Here is a 20,781-nt window from a genome sequence, read left to right as displayed (position 1 = left end):
TCCCTATGTACAAGAGACACAGATCGGTCTCCTCTCTCCCTGACAGGACGCTGTCATTGTGAGAGCCGGCAATGAGAAATTATCTCATATGTTTACATATGAGATCATCTCTCATTGGCCACACAGATCGCCTACCAAACGGCCACTCCGATTGGCCGTTCACAGCGATCTGTGATTGGCTGTGTCCGAGGGACACGGCCAGCACAGAAGTTCCCCGCTGCGCGTGTGCGGAACGAGAAAAGGGGCGGACGTCAATTGACGTCTAGTTGGATTTTTAGGTCCGCGCTGTAGCCGTCATTCGGCTATAGCGCGGGCCTCAGGTGGTTAGGTCATTGATTTTTATCCATCCTGCCTTGCAGCGAATGTATAGGAGCAAGAGCATCTTAGAATGAGAAATTTCTTCAAACTCCCAACGCATTTCAATTAATAACATAATCTTCATCAGGGGATAATGGTAATGGTGCCTAAGCAAACAATAAAGAACAACAAATAGAAACAAATAGATGGCATTCATGCGATACACCAGGTAAATCATAGCTCAATGCTTTTGCCACTTGTATTGAATAATACCAGAGTAAAGAGTATACAATTGTGTTTATTAATAGAAATTTGACTCCTAAGTCCATGGCTGGGGCAGCCCCATGAACTCATGAGCAATTGGGTGAGGGTCAGACCTCCATGGACTTGGGAGTCTCTCAGGGCAAATTTCTTTTGAACACAATTGTATACTCTTTTTACTGTGCTAATCGTGTAAGTGCACATTGAGCTACGAATTGTGTTGTGGTGTACCAGGAAGTACGTTGCGGTGTCTGATTGTGCCACCCACTGGCAGTGTATCTACTGTGTGCGGGTGGCAAGTGGTTAAATAAGATATGTGCCAATGTGTATTCAATAGACTCATTTCCCTATATAAACTCTCCATTCCCTATATGAAGATCTCCATGAAGACAGTTCTTGAAACCACCAACATTTCTGATTGTAAGCCTAGGTTCACACTGCTGCGAATTCAAAATCGCGGTAAAATGCGCGATTTCGGCCGCAATTTAATGTAAATCGCGGCCCGAAATCGCAAAAAGTAGTACAGGAACTACTTTTTGAAATCGCAGATGCGGCGTCGCACTGATTAGGACAGTGCCATTGCCGACAATTGCCGCCAATTTGAGATGCGATTTGACATGTCAAATCGCATCTCAAATCGTTCCAAATCGTACCCAGTGTGAACCAGGGCTAAAGGGCTTACCAAATCCTTCTCTTCACAGGATAAAGCTTTGCCAGCTGTATAGAGACACGTCAGAGTGGGACTTTGCTGTGATTGTTGGGCAGGAGATCACACCATAGTCACCTTAAACCTGGAACAGTAAAAACACTGTTGTGCTCTAAGTCAACTAACCACTTTGCTTACGTGAGCTGGCACAACTTCCGCCTAAAACAAAAAGTCACTTGTCTGACTGCTCTGCTACCTAAAAACATAAGTTGGGTATAAGGCAAGCTTGTACTGCCTGCTTAGCCCTGGAAGGTGACTATGGCATTCTGTGACACGGGTGGAATCCCTCTTTATTTTCTGTTTTTAATATTTTTATTGTAAAACTTATAATAGGGTCCACAACGCAGGTGAAGCATATCAAAACATTAAAGGGTCACTAAAGGATTTTTTTTTTTTAGCTAAATGGCTTCCTTTACCTTACTGCAGTCCTGTTTTCATGTCCTCATTGTTCGTTTTTGCTATGATGTTGCTGTAATCCTTCTCTGTTCTGAACAGTCTGTTTCCTGATGAAAAAAGTCATGGGAGCTTTCTCTCTGTGGCACTAATCAAGGAGGTGTGATTACTGTGTGTCTTAAACCCCTCAGAACCAATCACTTTCGTTTTACAAACCATCACTGCCCTCTATTGGCTCTGTGTCTCTGTACTTCACAGAACCAGGAAACAGCATGCATAAACGAAACTGAAACTACAGGCACATTATATGATTGATTTTTATCTATTTTTAATCATTTTTAAAAGGAATCAGTTAACTATTATGTCTCTCTATACCCTGTAAACAGTCATTTCAGCAAAAAAAATGTTTTCCTTTACAACTCCTTTAAGAACGGATATAAAAGACATTGAATATTATACCACCAGTTATTTCCAACACAAAGAGATGCCATATAGATTAGTAATTCAACATAAAAGAAAAAGGGGCAATCCTACTCGGGAAACTCCCCACCGGCATGGGTTGTGAGTGTACATAATGTGGAAGCAACACAACTAAATGAAAAGGGAAGTGTGAATCCAAGAAAGAGAAGGGGGAATTAGAAGGAAGAGAAGACAAAAAAGGAAAGGGAACAAAGGAATAGAGAGATATGGGAAGAAGGAGACAAAGGAAAAAGGACTGTCTGAACGCCTGCCTAAACTCCTCAGTCGGCTGGAAGTTGGAGATGCTTAAAGTGGATGTAAACCCACTCTCATCCTTTCTAAACTACTGCCATAGTGCTGATCTAAGAGGATATAGATGCCTCCTGCATGTATCCTTACCTGTCAAATGTCCCCCCTCTGTCTGTTATAAGAACTGAAAAACTGCAGATTCTGTGGTTGGATCTGTTGTCTGGAGCTCGGTGGGAGGTGTTGTGGTGTCAGTAGACTCCCCACCCTCCTCTACACTCCCCATTGTCAATATTCATTTTTTTCTTATGTATTTCTTACACTAAATTCTGCTATGATCACTAACATCCAGTCAAAATCCAGAAAAGTAACCAAATGACTTCAGAAAAGGAGTGGGGGTGGGAATTAAAAAAAAAAACAATTCCTTTCTCCAGGCTAGTGCATGAGATATGTAAATAACCTGTCACTCACATCGAGGGGGCGGAACGGACTAAGGTTTTTCTCTGTAAGTCCGTTTTATTTCACTGAACAATCAAAGAGGATTATAAGGAGAAAAAGAGGATTGCTCAGAGCTGGATTAACTCTGTGTGGCAAGACTGGGCACAGATGATAGGAAATCTTATACTGTACATTGTGACATCAAAAAATGAATAAAAACATTTCGGGTTTACATCCACTTTAATCCAAGCATCTCAAACACGGTCAAACGTTTGAAGTATATTGAACCAAAAAAAAAATAGCACCTGTAACGGTCAGGGGTTAACGCCGTTTACGATATTCCATTCCACCAACCCACCAACCCACAACAGCTTATCGACACACAATCCAGCAGACGAACACGGCCCATATGGATTCCCCAGAAACGAGAAACACAGCTCTGTTCTCTGGTTCAAAACGGATAGACACTTTAATGGGAAACTCAGGCTTTTATACAGTTAGAAACCCCAAGGAACAATGACTTAACTCCACCCACAACATGACACAATGAGCTCAATACACATCTTTTAGGAGACAGATATCCTGTCTCCGAGATAATCTACATGAGCTAATTACTAATCATTTACCCAGACAAGGTAACTCCGAGATGAGCTCTTCTCACCTGCTATGCAATACACATTTATCATCAATAGAAATTCACACAATACAGTGTCAATTAGCATCACACAATGAAAGGTTCTTGAGAGCCAGACTAAGGTTCATTAACATGACAGTAGCAGATGACATTAAAGGGGTTGTAAAGACAAAAATATTTTCCTCTTAAATTTAAGTCTGACAGTAGCTGATAAAGTAAAAAGTAATGTTTTGCATTATAACTAGTTTGATACCTGTTGAAATTGAGCTGTTTTATTCACCTCCGTCACTCCTGAATCATTATTCTCACTGACTTCCTGGTTTGCGGTGCGCATTCATTCTTGCTACATCACGGCCTAATGGGAACTACATTTCCCATTAGGCTTAGCCTCCGTGCCTGTGAGGGATAAGAGAGCATCTTCACACAGGGCTGTAGTCATAGGGAGGGGGTGAGCACATTCTGCTTTCCACCATGCAAAACAGCTCAGATGCTGGTGGAAAGCAAGAAGAGGAGTGACAGGAAATGGCATTTTCAAACCTGGATTACTGTATTTTGGAGGTCAAAAGGAAAAACGAGGTAAGTGATATTTAAATGCTCTAGCTTACAGCAATCAATTGATCTAATAAAAAACGAACCTTTAGTGTTCCTTTAAACACCTTAACAGTCTATGTTCCCACATTGAATGAATCACCCTCTTTCTATTGACCGGTTGGGTTTAGAATCAACAACCTGTAAATAATTCTTCCAGACATTCTTGAATATATTGTGGATTACATTACTGCCCCATCTCATGTAGTCCAATATATCATTTCTCAGTCATCCTATGCCCCTAGTGGACATAGGATGACTTTAGACACAAGAGTCATCGGTGAAGCTGAAACAGGAGTACCCCCCACCCTGCAAGAGCCTCTGGGTCCCATGGGCCCTCCCGTTGCAGCACCGTTTTGCGTTAAAAAGTCCTTGCCCTTTCCAAATACGCAGCAGCTGAAAAAAAAATCATGGATGTGAACTAGGGCCGAAACACCTAATCGATTATGAAATTAATCGATTACAATTTTCATAATCGATTAATCGGCCAGTAACATAATAGGGTTAAAAAAAACTAAAATTAGCCCTTTATAGTACAAAAAAGCAAATCGCTACTGTAAATATTTCACTGTCCCACAGTAAAAAAATGAAGCCCTTACAGTAGCGATTATTTGCTCTTTTTGTACTTATTTTTGTTTTTTTTTTAACCCCATTATGTTACTAAACATCTCAGGCCGGGGTCACACCTCTGTTTTTTGGTGCTTTTTCCAGAAACACACTACAGTTCATTTACATGTTTTCCTATGAGACACGTTCACATCTATGATTTTCTTTTAGTTGCTGCGTATTTGGAAAGGGAAAGGACTTTTAACGCAAAACGTTTTTTTTTTGGTTCAATATACTTCAATGGAGAAGCTGCAGAAAAGCATGCAATGTGTTTTTGCGGCAATTTGTGTTTTGTAATCTGCCCAACAACAAATTGGCCCAAAAAAATGTAAAAATGCTAATTTTTTAATTTTTTTAAGGCTATTATCCGATTAATCGAAACAATAATCGGCCAACTAATCGATTATGAAAATAATCGTTAGTTGCAGGCAGCCCTAATGTGAACGTGTCCCATAGGAAAACATGTAAATGCACTGTAGTGTGTTTCTGCAAAAAGCACCAAAAAACGAGGTGTGTGTATGTTCTTCTACATATTTTTGGTAAAAAATAATTTCAATAGGCGTATATTGATTGGTTTGCGCAAAATGTATCACGTCTACAAACTGGGATAGATTTAGGGACTTTTTAAATATTATTTACTGGTAATGGTGGAAATCTGCGATTTTTAACGGGACTGCGACATTGCGGCGGTCAAATTTGACCCCAAATGACACTTTTTGTGGACCAGTGGCTTTACATTGATCAGTGCTATAAAAATGCACTGATCAATGTAAAAATGACACTGACATTAAAGGGGTTAAGTCTGTTCTAACTGTAGGGGGGATAGGCTACCAGGGACATGACAGAGCTCACTGGGAACAGAAGATCTCTGACATTGCAGAACAGGGAATCGCCTTGTTTACATAGGCAGTTCCCTGTTCTTCCTCTGTACACTGAGACCGCGGGTCTGCCGGACCCGCGGGCACGCTCTCGTGGCCACTATCTCCTGTGCAAACACCGGCGTACACCTACGGTAGTTTGCGCAGGTTAGCTGACCTGCTGCAGTATAATGGCGGCGGCTGGTCGGCAAGTGGTTAAGCCTTCATTTTTTATTTTTTGTTATTTTAGTATAAAAAACAAAAACACATTTTATACTTATCTGTTCTGTGCAGCCCCAATCTTCCTTTTCTGGGGTCCTCCGCTGGTGTTCCAGGCCCCTCTTGAGCAAGTGCCCCCAATGAAAGCCAAACGCTGCCTGCATCCAATCAGCTGCAGACGCTGACCAGCATTAGTAGAAACGTTTATGAGCCAGGATTTCCATGTTGCTGCTTTTTCCAGTTGACTCAGTGACTTGGATTTATCCAGATCTGATTTTTGCCAAATTTGGGGATAAATCCCTATATGTGTAAAAATGAGGTCAGAAAGTTTATTAGGAAATTCCCTTTTATTCAAAGATCTCTTCCTTCCTTCAGAAGTCTATGACCAAGTCCACTAATCAACCAGCCAATGGCAAACCTGGACCACAAACAATAGACTGAAGAGCGCACAGCGGGGATCTGATTGTTACCTACAGCTGAATATCCTTGGAAAAATAGCTTTGTACTTGAAGTGAAAGGGCAGACATGTAGGAACAGGAGATGTGGGATGTACACGAACATCCTGTGCACGGATCAAATCCAAATATCAAATGTGAGCTCATGGAATGAAGCAGATAAAAGTTGTGCTCTACACCAGGGGAATGGAGTACAAAGCATAATGTGACAAGCGGAGCCGCTGTAAACATGGAGAAGACCTGAAAGGAAGCAAAGGACGTCAGACGCTGCTTACCCTGTTTGAACTGCCCATCTGATTCTCCCTGCGTCTATCATATGAAAGTCGCTGTGCACATACAATGTTATAGACTATTTATAACCGGTGTAACAATGCAGGCTCCAGAACTGCTTTTTACTTAGTTTCAGAAATAATATTTTTACCTTTTTTAACAAGGTTTAAAGTTCTGTCATGTGACCATGCAGCTCTTCTTCCTGATGGTGGGGGTGGGCTTACATGACAAACCTGTATTCCGTAGTCTGTTCAGCCTGGGGCAAGATGCAGGGGGGGGGGGGGGGGTGTTTGCAAGGCAGGCTGTGATTGGGAGGGTGTGTGCCAGAGGCAGGCTGTGAATTTGAGGGGGGTGTGTGCCAGAGGCAGGCTGTGATTGGGAGGGTGTGTGTTCGCGAGGCAGGCTGTGATTGGGAGGGTGTGTGTTCGCGAGGCAGGCTGTGATTGGGAGGGTGTGTGTTCGCGAGGCAGGCTGTGATTGGGAGGGTGTGTGTTCGCGAGGCAGGCTGTGATTGGGAGGGTGTGTGTTCGCGAGGCAGGCTGTGATTGGGAGGGTGTGTGTTCGCGAGTGTCCTGTACCTCTAAATGGCCAGCCAAAGGATGAAAACTGAAAATGCTAATACAGACCAGCTTCTGTGTATTGTGGGGTCAGTTTAGAAGAAGGAAGCAAGACTGGCAGGATCAACAAGGGACTTCATATGGAAGTACTTGAAAATGATAGAGACTGATTTATAAAATGCACAAATGCGAACACACACGGGAAAAAATATATATTCAGGGTAACCTACATTTAAAATGTTGCATTCAAAGTCACTGAGCACAGCACATACGACAGTAGAGAGGGGCACACATACACCGGCGGGAGGGGCATAATAACCAATCGGCTTCCACTTCAGCTTATTTAAGCTTTGACGATAAAAAAAACGTTCACACTAGTATATAGTATATTTTGTACAATCTTAGTTTTTCCCTTATACTCTTGCTCTGTATTTTTTTTCCATTTTAAAGCTGAAGTTTAGTAAAATCTTTATTTGGGGGGATACAGCACACGCACATTAGGGACTTGTAATGGTGTGTATCCTTTTACCTGTAAGCAGCTACGTCAGCTAAAAATCCCCAGTGCATGTCCAGCACTGTAAAAGTTAACAGATCCAGCACTGCAAAGGTTAACATCAGATCCAGCACTGCAAAGGTTAACATCAGCAGGTCCTAATCAGGAAGGTTGTGCTGTCCACTCCTCCAATCACTACACTTCCATGATACATAGCGTTTTATGAATGACGGCATCTCCTCTTCCCATTCACAGAACTCGGTGTATTGTAACAACATTTCCCCTACACATTGCACACCACTAGACTGCATGCAGTTTAAAGTCTTCCTCCAGCCAACTTCAGTTTTGGATAACGTAGGGAAGGCGAATCCTTACCCAGCTGGAAGGATTTCTTTCCACTTTTCAGGTCACTTCCTGTTCTGTCTTCCCACCAGTGGTTCTAACACCAGTAATAGTGTGACAGAGTCTCTAACCCAGGGGTAGGCACTCCAGCTGGGGTGAAACTACAAATCCCATCATGCCCATAGGAGTCATGCCTGTGATTTGTCAGGGTCTCATGGGACTTGTTTCACCCCAGCTGGAGGGCCGAGGTTACCTACCCCTGCTCTAACTCCTTTCTTACTCCATTCTAGACATTTGGATAGAGATGGGCTTTAAAGCCTATATCAGGGGAAAGTAAAAGCCCTCCCTCTAGTGGGGCTGCCCCCTTACTACAGCAGCCCCTCTCCTTTAATCCTCTACACTCCTGCAGTGGACTGTTCCTCTACATTTTCCTACATGCTCTGCATTGGACTTGATGATGTCACAGGGCATTGGACTGCTAGGGCACGGGGAGAATAGGCTGCAGGGACTGGTCTTTCATCCTGGAGGAAGCCTGCGGGAGTGGTGGATTGGGTACGTTTTTTTTTTTTTTTTTTTTTTTTCTGGTCTTGTAAAACGGATGTCTTCACAAAGTTTCAGATCAAAGGGCCATTTACTGTCCTTCAGACTTTAGGGGGGCCGGACTGTGGCCAATGGGAGTGGAGAATGTCTCGGCATCAGTGGGAGTCAACAATGCCCCAACTTTGTATTTGGGGAAGGAATTGTGCCCTATCATTGGTGTCAGTGGGGGGGAATAGTGTCCCATTGTTGGTGTCAGTGGGAGGGATAGTGTCCCATCATTGGTGTCAGTGGGAGGAATAGTGTCCCATCATTGGTGTCAGTGGGAAGAGTAGTGCTCCACCATTAGTGTCAGCAAGAGGAATAGTGTCCCACCATTGGTATCAGTGGCAGGAATAGTGTCCCATCATTGGTGTTGTTGGGAGTTATAGTGCCGTATTCTTGGTGTCAGTGGGAGTTATAGTTCCCCATCATTGGTATCAGTAGGTGCAATAGTGCCCCATCATTGGTATCAGGTGGAATAAGGCCCCATCATTGGTATCAGTAGGTGGCATAGTGCCTACTGATACCAATGATGGGGCACTATCATTGGTATCAGTAGGTGGCATAGTGCCTCATCAGTGGTGTCAGTGGCAGTAATTGTGCCAGTAGGAGGTTGGTGCCCCAAGGGATGAATAAAGGCAAAGGGCTGCAGTTTGGAGATCACTGCCCTAGGAGTAAAGGAACAATTTCTCCTTTGCAGCGCAGAGCCAGTCCAATACAAGGGAGACGTTTTTAACTTACTTTTTACATTTGAATTATTCCCAATAATGTATAAAACATATTTTCTAAACTTGAGAACAAATATATAATAAAATAGGATTTTTACTTCCATGGAATTTGCTGGTAACTGAGCGGAGATGGAATGTTGTGCATTTCCTTTTGCCCAAACCTCAGTGCGGCTTTGTTGTCGGCCAGCATCGGACATCATACATGAGGTCATGCCGCTCACCGTCTGCACTTTGTTTTTATTGCCGAAAAAATAAGAATCCGGGGCAAAGTGTTGTTCTGTTTGCTTCTAAATCCAAACTGTATCCAGCTATATGAACGCTTCTACTGCTTATCCTATTGGTCTGGGTGCAGGAGAAATGAATTGTGGGAAAACGTTCCTAATCAGATTGTGGGTGTGGGGGGGCATACATATTCAATTGTTCTAGTGAATCTACAGCTCTGAGATAATATCCTGCCGTATAAGTGGAAAGCTGGTGTGATGACATATCCTTGTGAGCAGTTACATGACCCCTTTCCTGTCCCGGCCCTGCAGACCAATGTGTGACACCCTTCTGCTGGCTGCAGACTACAAGCCTTCTACAGGACACATCCTAACTCAATGACTCGCGTGTCCTTTTCCTCTCGACTCTTTTCATACTTTCTTCCATGTTCGCAGGGCTTGTCTCTTGCAGGCACTTTCTGTCTACATGTACACCAGCAATGGCTGCGTGGTATTTCTCATGGGGGTGACAGCAATGGAACATGCCTGTGCAATATATGTCCGCACAGCTGCTTGTAGTATTCATTAGGAGAATGAGTGACATAAGGCATGAAAGTAACTGGGGGACAGCATTAGACCATTGCCGCCCATTAAATGGAAGTGCCTGCGCAAGGACCTTTATGGCAGGATCACCTGCTATTTTTTTTAAACGGTAATAAAGCCAAAAACAAAAAAAAAAATTATTATAACTTAAAAATTCTTGGATGTGATGGCTGCATTTGTTTTTTTTTCTTTTTTAGGCTTTTTTTCTCCTGTATTTTGACCTGGTGATCCTACCATTATGTCTGGTATTTTTCAACTTTCTTTAACCACCTGCCGCCCACCCACTGTGCTTTTACTGGGCGCAGGAGCATCTACGGCTTTGGTACGTCACTTTGCACATGTGCACTGGCTCGATCCTGTGACTGCTGCACATTCGCAGCACTTGGTACTCGGCTGCTGTGAGATGCCAGGGTATCGTGTAATTGCTATGACCAGTCATAGAGATCACATGATTACAATGTAAACAAAACCGTTGTGAATGGCTTCCATTCATGACTGTTTTGCTTACTATTGGGAAGCTGGGATTGGCCCACAGCTATCACATGGTACCTGGGACAATCGCAGCACCCTGTCCCATGTGATTAGCTGTAGCCAATCATAGCATCACAATAGTAACATCCATCATTCATGGATGAAAGCCAATAATGACAACTAAAACTATTGCTTATGACAGTAATCATCCCTGGTATTAGCAATAATAGTGTAAACAAAGGCCCTGATCACCCCCCAGAGTAGTACACTGAACCACTCTGATGACCGTATGTAAAAAAAGAAATTAATGCTGAAGAACAAAATGCCAGTCAGTGTCCCTGATCACAGGCACACCAGTTATATGACGACGCTGTACTGCACCGGTGACGGTATGTAAAAAAAAATTACAACTTAAAAAAACTCACCATGCCTCTTACTAAATACTTTGGACTGTCTACTTTCCAAAAATGAGTTATTTTCTGGAATATTTGTACTGTCCTGCCATTTTAGGGCCTCAAGAAATGAGATACACCGTTAGTACATCAGGATTGATCGGTTTTCGGATATGTACCATAGTTTGTGGACTATAACTTTCCTACAGACTACGTAATATACACCAAGTTGGGTTATTTTTACCAAAGAAATGGAGCAGAATACACTTTGGCCTAAATTTATGAAGAAAGAGTTGCAAACTTTTATAACAGAAATATTTTCAGTCTTTTTATCATTTATATAATAAAAAACAAAAAACCCAGCAGTGTTTAAATGCCACAAAAGAAAGCTCTATTTGTGTAAAAAAGTGCTAAAAATATATTGGCATATAGTGTTGCATGACCGCGCAATTGCCAGTTAAATTGGCGCAATGCTGAATGGCATAAAAGTCAAGTGTTTAACAGACCAACCTCTCCAGTTAGAGGGTTGAGACAAAACATTTAACACTTTCAGGGGTGCTTACAATGATCAGCTTTTATTTATGTATGTAAAACCTTTATCCAAAAAATCAAAAAACTGTTCACTGTAACTGCTTATAAAGTATTAGTTGGAGTTCAGCTTTAATTAGTCACATCCATCTAAATCTGCTAGTGCATCTACCACTATCCTCTCCCCAGACTGACAATGCTGCTTTCCAAAGGTGTCCCCATTTCTCCTTCATCCAGAATGTAGACACCCTAAGACATGAAATGCGTTACTAGCAGGATCACCAGGTGAAATGAAGGGAAAAAGTCTAAACAAGAAAAGTAATGCAGCAACCGCATCAAAGGATTGGTAGGTGCAATATATAAAATCTTTCCTTTTTTGGGTTTAATATTGCTTTAAAGTGGTTGTAATGGCAGAAGTTTTTTTTTTTATCTTAAAGAGTTTTTTTTACACTTTGCAAAGTAAAGGCATAATGTGCTAGCATGCATCGCATACTGGCACATTATTTTAAACTTACCTTAAAATGGAGCCCTCACGCACCGAGATCCCAGAGCTGCAGTGGGCTCCCATCTTCACCCATTTTGCTTCCATGTTCGCAGGCTCTGGCCCGAGCGATCACGTGAGAGCCGCCGATTATGGCACAGTTCTCTGAAGGACCGGCACGACTGGCCGTTCCTTCAGAGCGCATACACCAGTGATGTCACTGGTTGCATGTAATGTAAATATCTCCTAAATGGTGCAGGTTTAGGAGATATTTACACTACCTATAGGTAAGCCTCATTATAGGCTTAAATATAAAAATGTAGCGCTGGTGGTTAAAGAGAAACTTCAGTATCTCACTAAGTAAATATAGTCACTGGGTGTGAGACAGTGAAATAGATGGAATATGCTTACCAGAACCAGTGGATCTACCTGTCAGCGACAGCAGATCATGCAGGCATGGGAAATCCAAAACAAATCAGCTCAGCTTGTCTGACGACAGACCACAAACTTGGCCGTTTGGACCCGACAGTCCTCGGCTGAAGACCCTGGATGGGTGGAACAGACCAGCGCTTGCACGGTGTCCACCCTGTTTCCAACAAATGTTGAGACAATTAGGAATGAGAGGAACCCCAGGAAGGGTTAATGAAGCACGATAGAACAACTCCAAAAACGTACTCCAACAAACATGCAGGAAGAAAAAGGAAACAGTGCTCCAATAGTGCAGGTCAAAAAGGTTTTATTGTAATAAAACCAAAAATATTACATTAAAAGTGATCACAAATAAACAATAAAAGACGGCAATATGGGGAGTAGCATACCAATTCCTCTACGCGTTTCGTCCAAGTGGGATTTCAACTGGGGCATCTACGGCTTACCTATAGGTAAAAGAAATGTGTGGAACTCCTGGTGAGCAGCCAGGAGTGCTGAAGAGGGACCGAGAAGCCGCTGCTCTGTGCAAAACCAATGCAAAGAGCAGGTAAGTATAACACGTCTTTTTAAAAATAAGACTTAAGTATCACTTTGATGAAGAGCACATGCAAAAATGACATTTGTAATTACAGTATTGCGCTAAAGCTTATATGCAATGGGTCCTCAGTTCAAATTCCAAGCAGGACGCTTCCTGCATGGAGTTTACATGTTCTCCCTGTCCTTGTGTGGGTTTCCTCTGGGTTTTCTGGTTTCCTCCCACACTCCAAAGACATGCTGGTAGGTGGATTGACCCCCTAGTATCTGTATGTATGTGAGATTGGGACCTTGGATTGTAAGCTCCTTGAGGGCAGGGACTGATGTGGATGTATTGTATGTAAAGTGCTGCATACATGGTTGACGCTACATTTTATCTTTATAATAATACTATTTTAGTGATTGGGTTTACATGCTTTAAACAGTAAATACTGCACAGGGCCACTCTGTTGCCAAGCACTCGGAGACTGACTAGAAGCCTTCTTTCTTGTCTGAAAGCAGCGGATACAATTCAGTCTGTGTATACAAAATGCCAACAATTTCTATGGAATGTGAAGCAGAACAAAAATGCCATTTCTCTGCAGTATGAAGAGAGGGAGAGAGATGCATAAATATCGCAGATTGAAGAATGTTATTAGAGACCAGGGGCAGTGAAGAGCTGGAATAGAGAGACGCAGAAAGCGCTCAGAACGCATGGGGCAGGTGCTGCTTTGTGCCGTACCCTCCAGATTCCGTAAGCCGTGTTATTTGTGTTTGGGTTGTTGGCTGCTCGGAGACTTGATTGGCCTTTACGTTATATGACGTTATTATACTCTTTTATTTGCTCGCTTTGTAAGTGCAAAGGATAATAACCAGCTTGTTCTTTTACTTTCAGAGCTTCTTGGATCAACCAAAAGGTTAAATGTAAATTATCAAGACAGTGATGGGTAAGTCAACACTTGAAAGATAACCCGACTACAAAGAGTGTTTGCACATGTCCAAGTAGTCATCTGTGGAATGCTAAGAGCCCCAATACAATACCGATTCTACTCCACTCATAGGAGCCTACTGCTAACGTTTTGGAGATTTAAAGAATGGAGTGGAGAGGGGTTAGAACCCCTATCAGGTCTTATTGCTGTCTGTTCCCCCAGTGGGAAGATTCATCCTATTTGTCGTGGTAACCAGTGTTGCACGGAAGCAAAATCCAAAATTTAGCATTTTTAACAGAACAGGAACAAATGGGACATGTGACAGATGTTTGGGAGAGGTTTTGCTCAATTTAATGAGATATCCTCTTTCTTCCATGGCAGGAAGTGAAGGGAAATCTCTGAAATAGGAAACCAACAGGGGTTTTATCTATTGTATACTCTGAACTGAATAAAAGGTTTGGCTTTTTGGGGAAAAAAAGAAACCAAAATCACAGATTTCCACTGCCAGTTATTAGATAAATTCCCTACAAAAGGAACCAATGAATGACTGACAGACTGACAGAGATTGCGTTTTTATTAGGGTTGTCCCGATACCACTTTTTTAGGACTGAGTACAAGTACCGATACTTTTTTTCAAGTAGTCGCCGATACCGAATACCGATACTTTTTTTTAATGTCATGTGACTGTTTTCAAACCACAATACAGACCAAAGATATTTTCTTTAGAATTATGAAGAACTGGTACATCATGGTGTGGGGCTGTTTTTTAGCATACGGTACTGGAAAACTACATATCATTGAAGGAGTGATCACTGTCAGTGCAGCTCATCGGTGCCAGTGCCCAAAAGTGCAGCTAGCCAGTGCCACCTATCAGTGCAGATCAGTGCCCATTAGTGCATCAGTGCAGGGAGGCAGCTTATTAGTGCATCTCATCAGTGCCACCCAATCAATGCCAGTGCCACCTATCAGTGCCATCCATTTATGAGTGCCATTCAATCAATGCCAGTGCCACCTATCAGTGCCATCCAATGGTGCCATCCAATTTGTGTTCGATGTCACAAAAAAAAAAAAAAAAGTATTCTATTTTGGTATCGGGAGTATTTGCGCGAGTACGAGTACTAGCGCAAATACTCGGTATCGGTCCCGATACCGATACTGGTATCGGTATCTGGACAACCCTAGTTTTTATGTTACCTTTTTTAGCTTTTGCGACATTGATTTACCATTAAATTTTTCGATATGTTCAAGGTTTCAAAACGCTAGCAATTAAAAATTTTAGGGATGCACCGATACCATTTTTTTTTTTTTTTTTTTATTACGCTTTTTTTTTTAATGTGAAATGTGTAAATTATATGTTAAATGTGTAAAAATATTAATGAGCAAAGCAAAACGTTTTATAAAATAGCCGTGAAAAATATTAATAAATAAATAAAGCAGGAAAATAACATTAGGGAGTTAATTAAAGCGGTGTTTCACCCTAAAAAAAACAAGTTTCTAGCATGTCATTCAGCATACTAGCGCGAGCTACAGTATGCCTTTATATATATATTTTTGGCGCCGTACTCAGACTCCCCGCGGGGAATGGGCGTTCCTATGCAGAGGGAACGTGATTGATGGCCGGCTATGGCGCGTCACGCTTCCCGAAAATAGCCGGAGTAGGTCTCGGCTCTTCACGGCGCTATATGGCGACTGCGCACAGACATAGGAGCTGACTGCGCAGGCACCGTGTAGAGCAAACTCCTATTTCGGCTATTTTCGTGAAGCGTGACGCGCCATAGCCGGCCGTCAATCATGTTCCCTCTGCATAGGAACGCCCATTCCCCGCGGGGAGTCTGAAACTTTACTACGCGATATAACTGTGAGTACGGCGCCAAAAAAAAATATAAAGGCATACTGTAGCTCGCGCTAGTATGCTGAATGGCATGCAAAAAAAAAATATATATATATATATTTTTTTTTAGGGAGAACCCCCGCTTTAAGGCTGATTAGAGTAAATTAACGGTTAATAAGGGGTTAAACAGAAGACCATTTAGTAACATAAAAAAATACATTTCAGCTGATAGCTCAATTCAATGAGCCGAGCCGAGCCGGACCGTGTCGGTTTCAGGTATCGATGCAACCCTATTAAATATTTTTCAAAACTTCCACGGCACACCTGCAAATCTCATGCTGCTCGCAGTTTGAGAATTACGGTTTATAAAGGGTATATCCTGGGGATCGAGCAAGTATCGGCAAGGCCAATTATAGCAAGCCGATATCGGCATTTTCTGAAAAATCGGTATCGATCGCCAACTAGACCGATATTCCTTCAAGGGATTGTACCGGGGTAATGCATGCAGCTGCAGGTACCGTTCTTTAGAGCGGATGGTCGGCTTTATTGTAATAAAAACCAATGTGGCACTGGCTCAGCAACCTGTCCTGCCGGGAGGCCCGAGCAACCAGCCGGCATGCACGCCGACTGGCCGAAGAAGCAAACCAAGCCGATGATTTGTTTTGGGTCTCTGATCTAGTATCCAGGAAGCGATCTCATGACATCACTTCCAGGATTACTGGCATCTTAAAAAAAATATAAAGTATTCGAAAACGTTTTAAATACTTTCAAGTGCAGAGGAGGGGTTTGGGGTCTTATAGACTCCCGATCCCTCCTTACTGACAGAAATATAAGCGATACATTTTTTTTTAAGTGTAAAAATGTTTATTTAAATGTACAGAATATCGGCCTGAGAGATGGCCAAAATATCGGTATCGTATTGGCACCGATAAAATGATATCGGTTGATCCCTAGTATCTCCAACTTCACATCTAAAAAAAAAAAGAAAACGTGGGTTCACACTAGCGCTATCTCAGAGATCGCATGTGATTCCCACCCGCACCGCAGGTGCCGATCTCATGCGATCTCTGAGCAATGCGAATTCAGCCATACAGTTGTATGGCTGAACTCTCATTGGATTCGCACAGAAAATAGTGGAGGGACTTTTTTTCCCCCACACTAAAATTGGATGGCATGGGTATTCTCACCCATGCGATCCGATTCCTGTGCGAGTTCACAGTTTGCACTGCGATCTGTGAACTAAACTGGGGGTTTAGTGCAGTGGTTCGCAGAAGGCAATGTGAACTGCCTGCGGGAGAGGAGCAATGTGGGAACTGGCGCTGCATCACACATATGTGAACCCAGGGTAAGACTCTCCTAGCAGCCTCCTCATTGCGGCTGTCCCCTATGCATTCATCTTGTGTAACATCATCCGCTGCCCACGGTCACCGGTGTGCATCTCCGTACATTCGAACCATCTGTACACAGCCCTGGAAGCTGTGTAGAAGCATATTTTGTAAGGGCTCCTGGCCATTGGTTAGCGTGGTCATGTGACAGTGCTGACTCGCTTTGTCTCGAAAGAAAGAACAGACTCTCATTGGTCAGCGCTGTCGCATAACCATGCTAGCCAATGATCAGGAGCCATTGCAAAGATTATTGTGCCTAAATGACCATTACGCGGTCATGCAACACTGTACTCATATAAAAGTTTTATACCTTTTTTATTTATTTTTCACACAAATAGAGCTTTCTGTCAATGGTATTTTAATTACCACTGTTTTTTTTTATGTTTTGCTAAATAAACGAATGAAGACTGGAAATTTTGAAAAAAAAAATAAAAAAAGTTTTCATGGTTTGTTTTAAGATTTTGCAAACAGGTACTTTTTTCTCTTTCCCTGATGTGCGCTGATGGGGCTGCACTGATGGGCTGCACTGATGGGCTGCTCTGATGAGCACTGGTTGGCGACACTGATAGGTGGAACTAATGAGGCAGCACTGATGGGACTGCACTAATAAGCAGGACACTGTTGTTCAGTACGCCTTATTATCGGTGTACATATCCCTTTTACCCAAGCCGGTTATCGGCTCTCTTCTCCCGCTGTTGGCATGAGGAAAGGAGTGCCAATAACCGGCTTCTCTTTACCTCCGTGATCAGCTATGATTCGACACAGTTGATCACGTGGTAAAGAGCTGCTAAATGGCTCTTTACCTCAATCTGTGATCAGCAGTGTCCGGATGGCACTGTGATCCCATAGTTGCCGCCCATGGCCCGCATTTGGTGCAATTACGGGAGGCCACATTTGACGGCCTCCCAGAACTGGATAACATTCAGCTATAGCGCGGTCGGCAAGTGGTTAAAATGCTGCATGCAAAGAAAAATGCCCAATTATCTGCTAGAAATCCAGTGTACTTGCAGTTTTGACAGGCCATAGATGATGCGATTTTTTTCTTTTTTACAAGATCAATCGATTTCTCTCATCGACACAGTGTTGATGGGGAAATCCCTCCCACTGACCTATTGTGTTCTCCCGTGGCGGGATGTGGAGAGCCGTCTCGGGCAGAAGAACAAAGTGATTATTGGTAACGTCTATAGCCACTGGCAATAATCGCATGTAAAAATATGACATGCTGGTTGTACCCAAGCCGATCAATGAATTGACTTGGGTACAATCAGCCTGCCCATAGATGCTTCGAATCTTGGCCAGTCCCTGCTGAACCTGCTGAGATTCTAACCATCTGTTGCCAGCTTTGTTTGACCTGTGAGGACATTGCCTTTGCTGCACTGAAATCCCAACCAGAGTGGTTAGCCTTTTGCTATAGAACTCTGCCGACCCTCCACCCCTTTCTGTCCCACTCCACTTTCCCAGAAAGCTGACTTGACTCCTAAGAACCTGCCACCACATGTGTAGAGGAAGGGTTTTTGGGAGATGTAGTTCTGGTGGCATGCCTACATCAATAGCTGCCCCTGCGAGAATTTTACAGACCTAGTGATGATGCCATAGGGAGCTTTAAAACTGGGGCCGGGAAAAATAAAAATAAATGTGGAGACCTGCTTTTGGGAGGGAGGATTGGGGTAAAATTAGGTTTTTGGCTTGCAGCACAGCTCTGTTGATTGGAATGGCTGAGTTTGACAGGTGGTGCTGCCTATCAATTCACTAAACGGTGTTACAGTGGTTGTAAAGTAATTTTTTTAACTTTTACCTACAGGTAAGCCTATAATAAGGCTTACCTGTAGGTGAAAAAAAATCTCTAAAACCTTTTACGGTTTAGGAGATATTCCCCTCGCATGCGCACAGGGGATTTTCGGCTTAAGGTCCGGCAGCCGCTGGACCTTGCCAGAAAGAAGTCTCTCTCGCGCGCGTGCGCGGAAGTGACGACATCGCGGCTCCAGCCACTCACAGCGCTGGAGCCGCGATACCCGGAAGACACGCCGAGGCGAAATGTTGGCTGCCTCGGCGTGGACCGGGAGGGACACCGACGCCTCGTTCTAAGGTAAGTATTTCATAATGAGCTAGTATGCGGTGCATACTAGCTCATTATGCCTTTTCCCTTACAGATTAAAAAAAAAAATCAGCGGGTTTACTACCGCTTTAAATTTGCCACCACTTTTTACCCCTCTAGCTATCTGTGTGTAGGTGGCATCGTAGTGTTGGTATTTTGTAATGTAAATAATCTCCTAGTGTAATAATCTGTAGAAACAAACTACAGAGGGATTCCATGTATGTGTGCACAGTGCTGTAGCTTCCCTGTCTTTATCCAACCATAGACCACCAAGGTAATCTCTAAGAAGTTTTATTTTATAGCAAGTGCACATTAAGGGTTGATTTACCAAAACTGTACAAAATCTGGTGCAGCTCTGCATAGGAACCAATTGGCTTCCATGTTTTATTGTCATGGCTTAAATTGAACAAACCTAACCACTTCAGCCTCGGAAGGTTTTACCAACTTCCTGACCAGGCAATTTTTTGCAATACGGGTGCTGCGTCGCTTTAACTGACAATTGCGCGGTGCTGTAGTCCAATAAATTTGATGTACTTCTTGCTATAATACATATCCGTAAAAAAACTAATTTCTTTATTAATTTCGGCCAATATGTATTCTGCTACATATTTTTGGTAAAAAATCCCAGTAAGTGTATATTCATTGGTTTGTGCAAAAGTTATCACGTCTACAAACTATGGTATAGATTTATGGACTTTTATTTATTTACTGGTAATAGCGGACATCTGAGATTTTTAGCGGGACTGCGACATTGTGGCGGACAAATCTGACCCTGAGTGACACTTTTTGGGGACCAGTGACACCAATACAGTAATCGGTGCTAAAAAAAATGCACTGATCAATGTATAAATGTCACTGGTAGGGAAGGGGTTAACACTAGGGGGCGATCAAGGGGGTTAAATGTGTTCCCTGGGAGGTGTTTCTAACTGTGGGGGGGAGTGGAGTCACTGGAGGAAAAGAGAGATAGTTTTGGATTGGCTGAAACACAATCTCCCTCTTTTCCTCCCTGACAGAGCAGCGGTGTGCTTTGTTTACATCGGCACACCCCTGCTCCGTGTATCTTCTGAACGATCGGCAGGGTCGTGTCTGCCGGACCCGCTGATTGGCTCCTGTTGTGCCCAATCACACCTTCTAAACCGCCTGCATGATACAGGTACGTTATTTTTCTCACACGGACCGCCCTGCTGCAGTAAATGTACATGGGGCGGTCCGGAAGAGGTTAAGTTGGAAGCTGATTGGCTACCATGCACAGTTGCACCAGATTTTGCACTCTCCAGTTTCAGTAAATCAACCCCTGTGTTGGGCTAGGTTCAGACTAACCCGCACTATGCAGTCCAGTTGCTGGTGCATGAATTGCATTGTTGCCCACAGCCTAATCTTACAAGACGTGCGGGGCTGCTGTTCATTCTGAATGGCATCCCCACGCATCTCAGCCCGAAACGTGATTGGGAACCTTCTGCACCTTCAAATACACCGTTCAGCACTGCTGGTTATAGTACTGGTCGAATGGCATATATCCAACTGGTTGTACAGAAGTTGATTGTTGGATCAATCAGAGAAAGCTTTTGTTCATTCATAAAATAGAAGGCTTCCTGTAAATGATCCATTAAATACTGGGAGAGGGACAGGAAGACCCCATCCCACTGCAGGAACACAGCACTGTATACTGTATGTAGCAGAGGCTACATGCATCAAAGCCTAGGTTCATACTAGTGCTGCTGTATATTCATGCATTTTTTATATGTTTTCATGCTTCTTTTTGTATTTAGTTTTTTTTTTATATTGTAAGAGACTGG

The 20,781-nt window shown here is 43.0% G+C and overlaps 1 protein-coding gene across 3 annotated transcripts in view; it reads left to right on the top strand.

Moving 5' to 3' along the window:
• CASKIN2 (CASK interacting protein 2) overlaps positions 1–20,781 on the top strand; it is a 128,565-nt gene that overhangs the window by 50,668 nt on the left and 57,116 nt on the right. For 2 of the 3 annotated variants that reach the window (XM_040330428.1, XM_040330427.1), the window contains exon 3: positions 13,641–13,692. In XM_040330428.1, the coding sequence (XP_040186362.1) occupies positions 13,641–13,692 (52 nt within the window). Of the gene's footprint in view, positions 1–13,268; positions 13,500–13,640; positions 13,693–20,781 lie in introns of those variants that run through there. The other variant, XM_040330429.1, reaches the window with a different exon arrangement.

This window comes from Rana temporaria, chromosome 12 (assembly GCF_905171775.1).
Source record: "Rana temporaria chromosome 12, aRanTem1.1, whole genome shotgun sequence".
Taxonomy (NCBI): Eukaryota; Metazoa; Chordata; class Amphibia; order Anura; family Ranidae; genus Rana; species Rana temporaria.
This window is presented reverse-complemented; position numbering and strand designations above follow the sequence as displayed.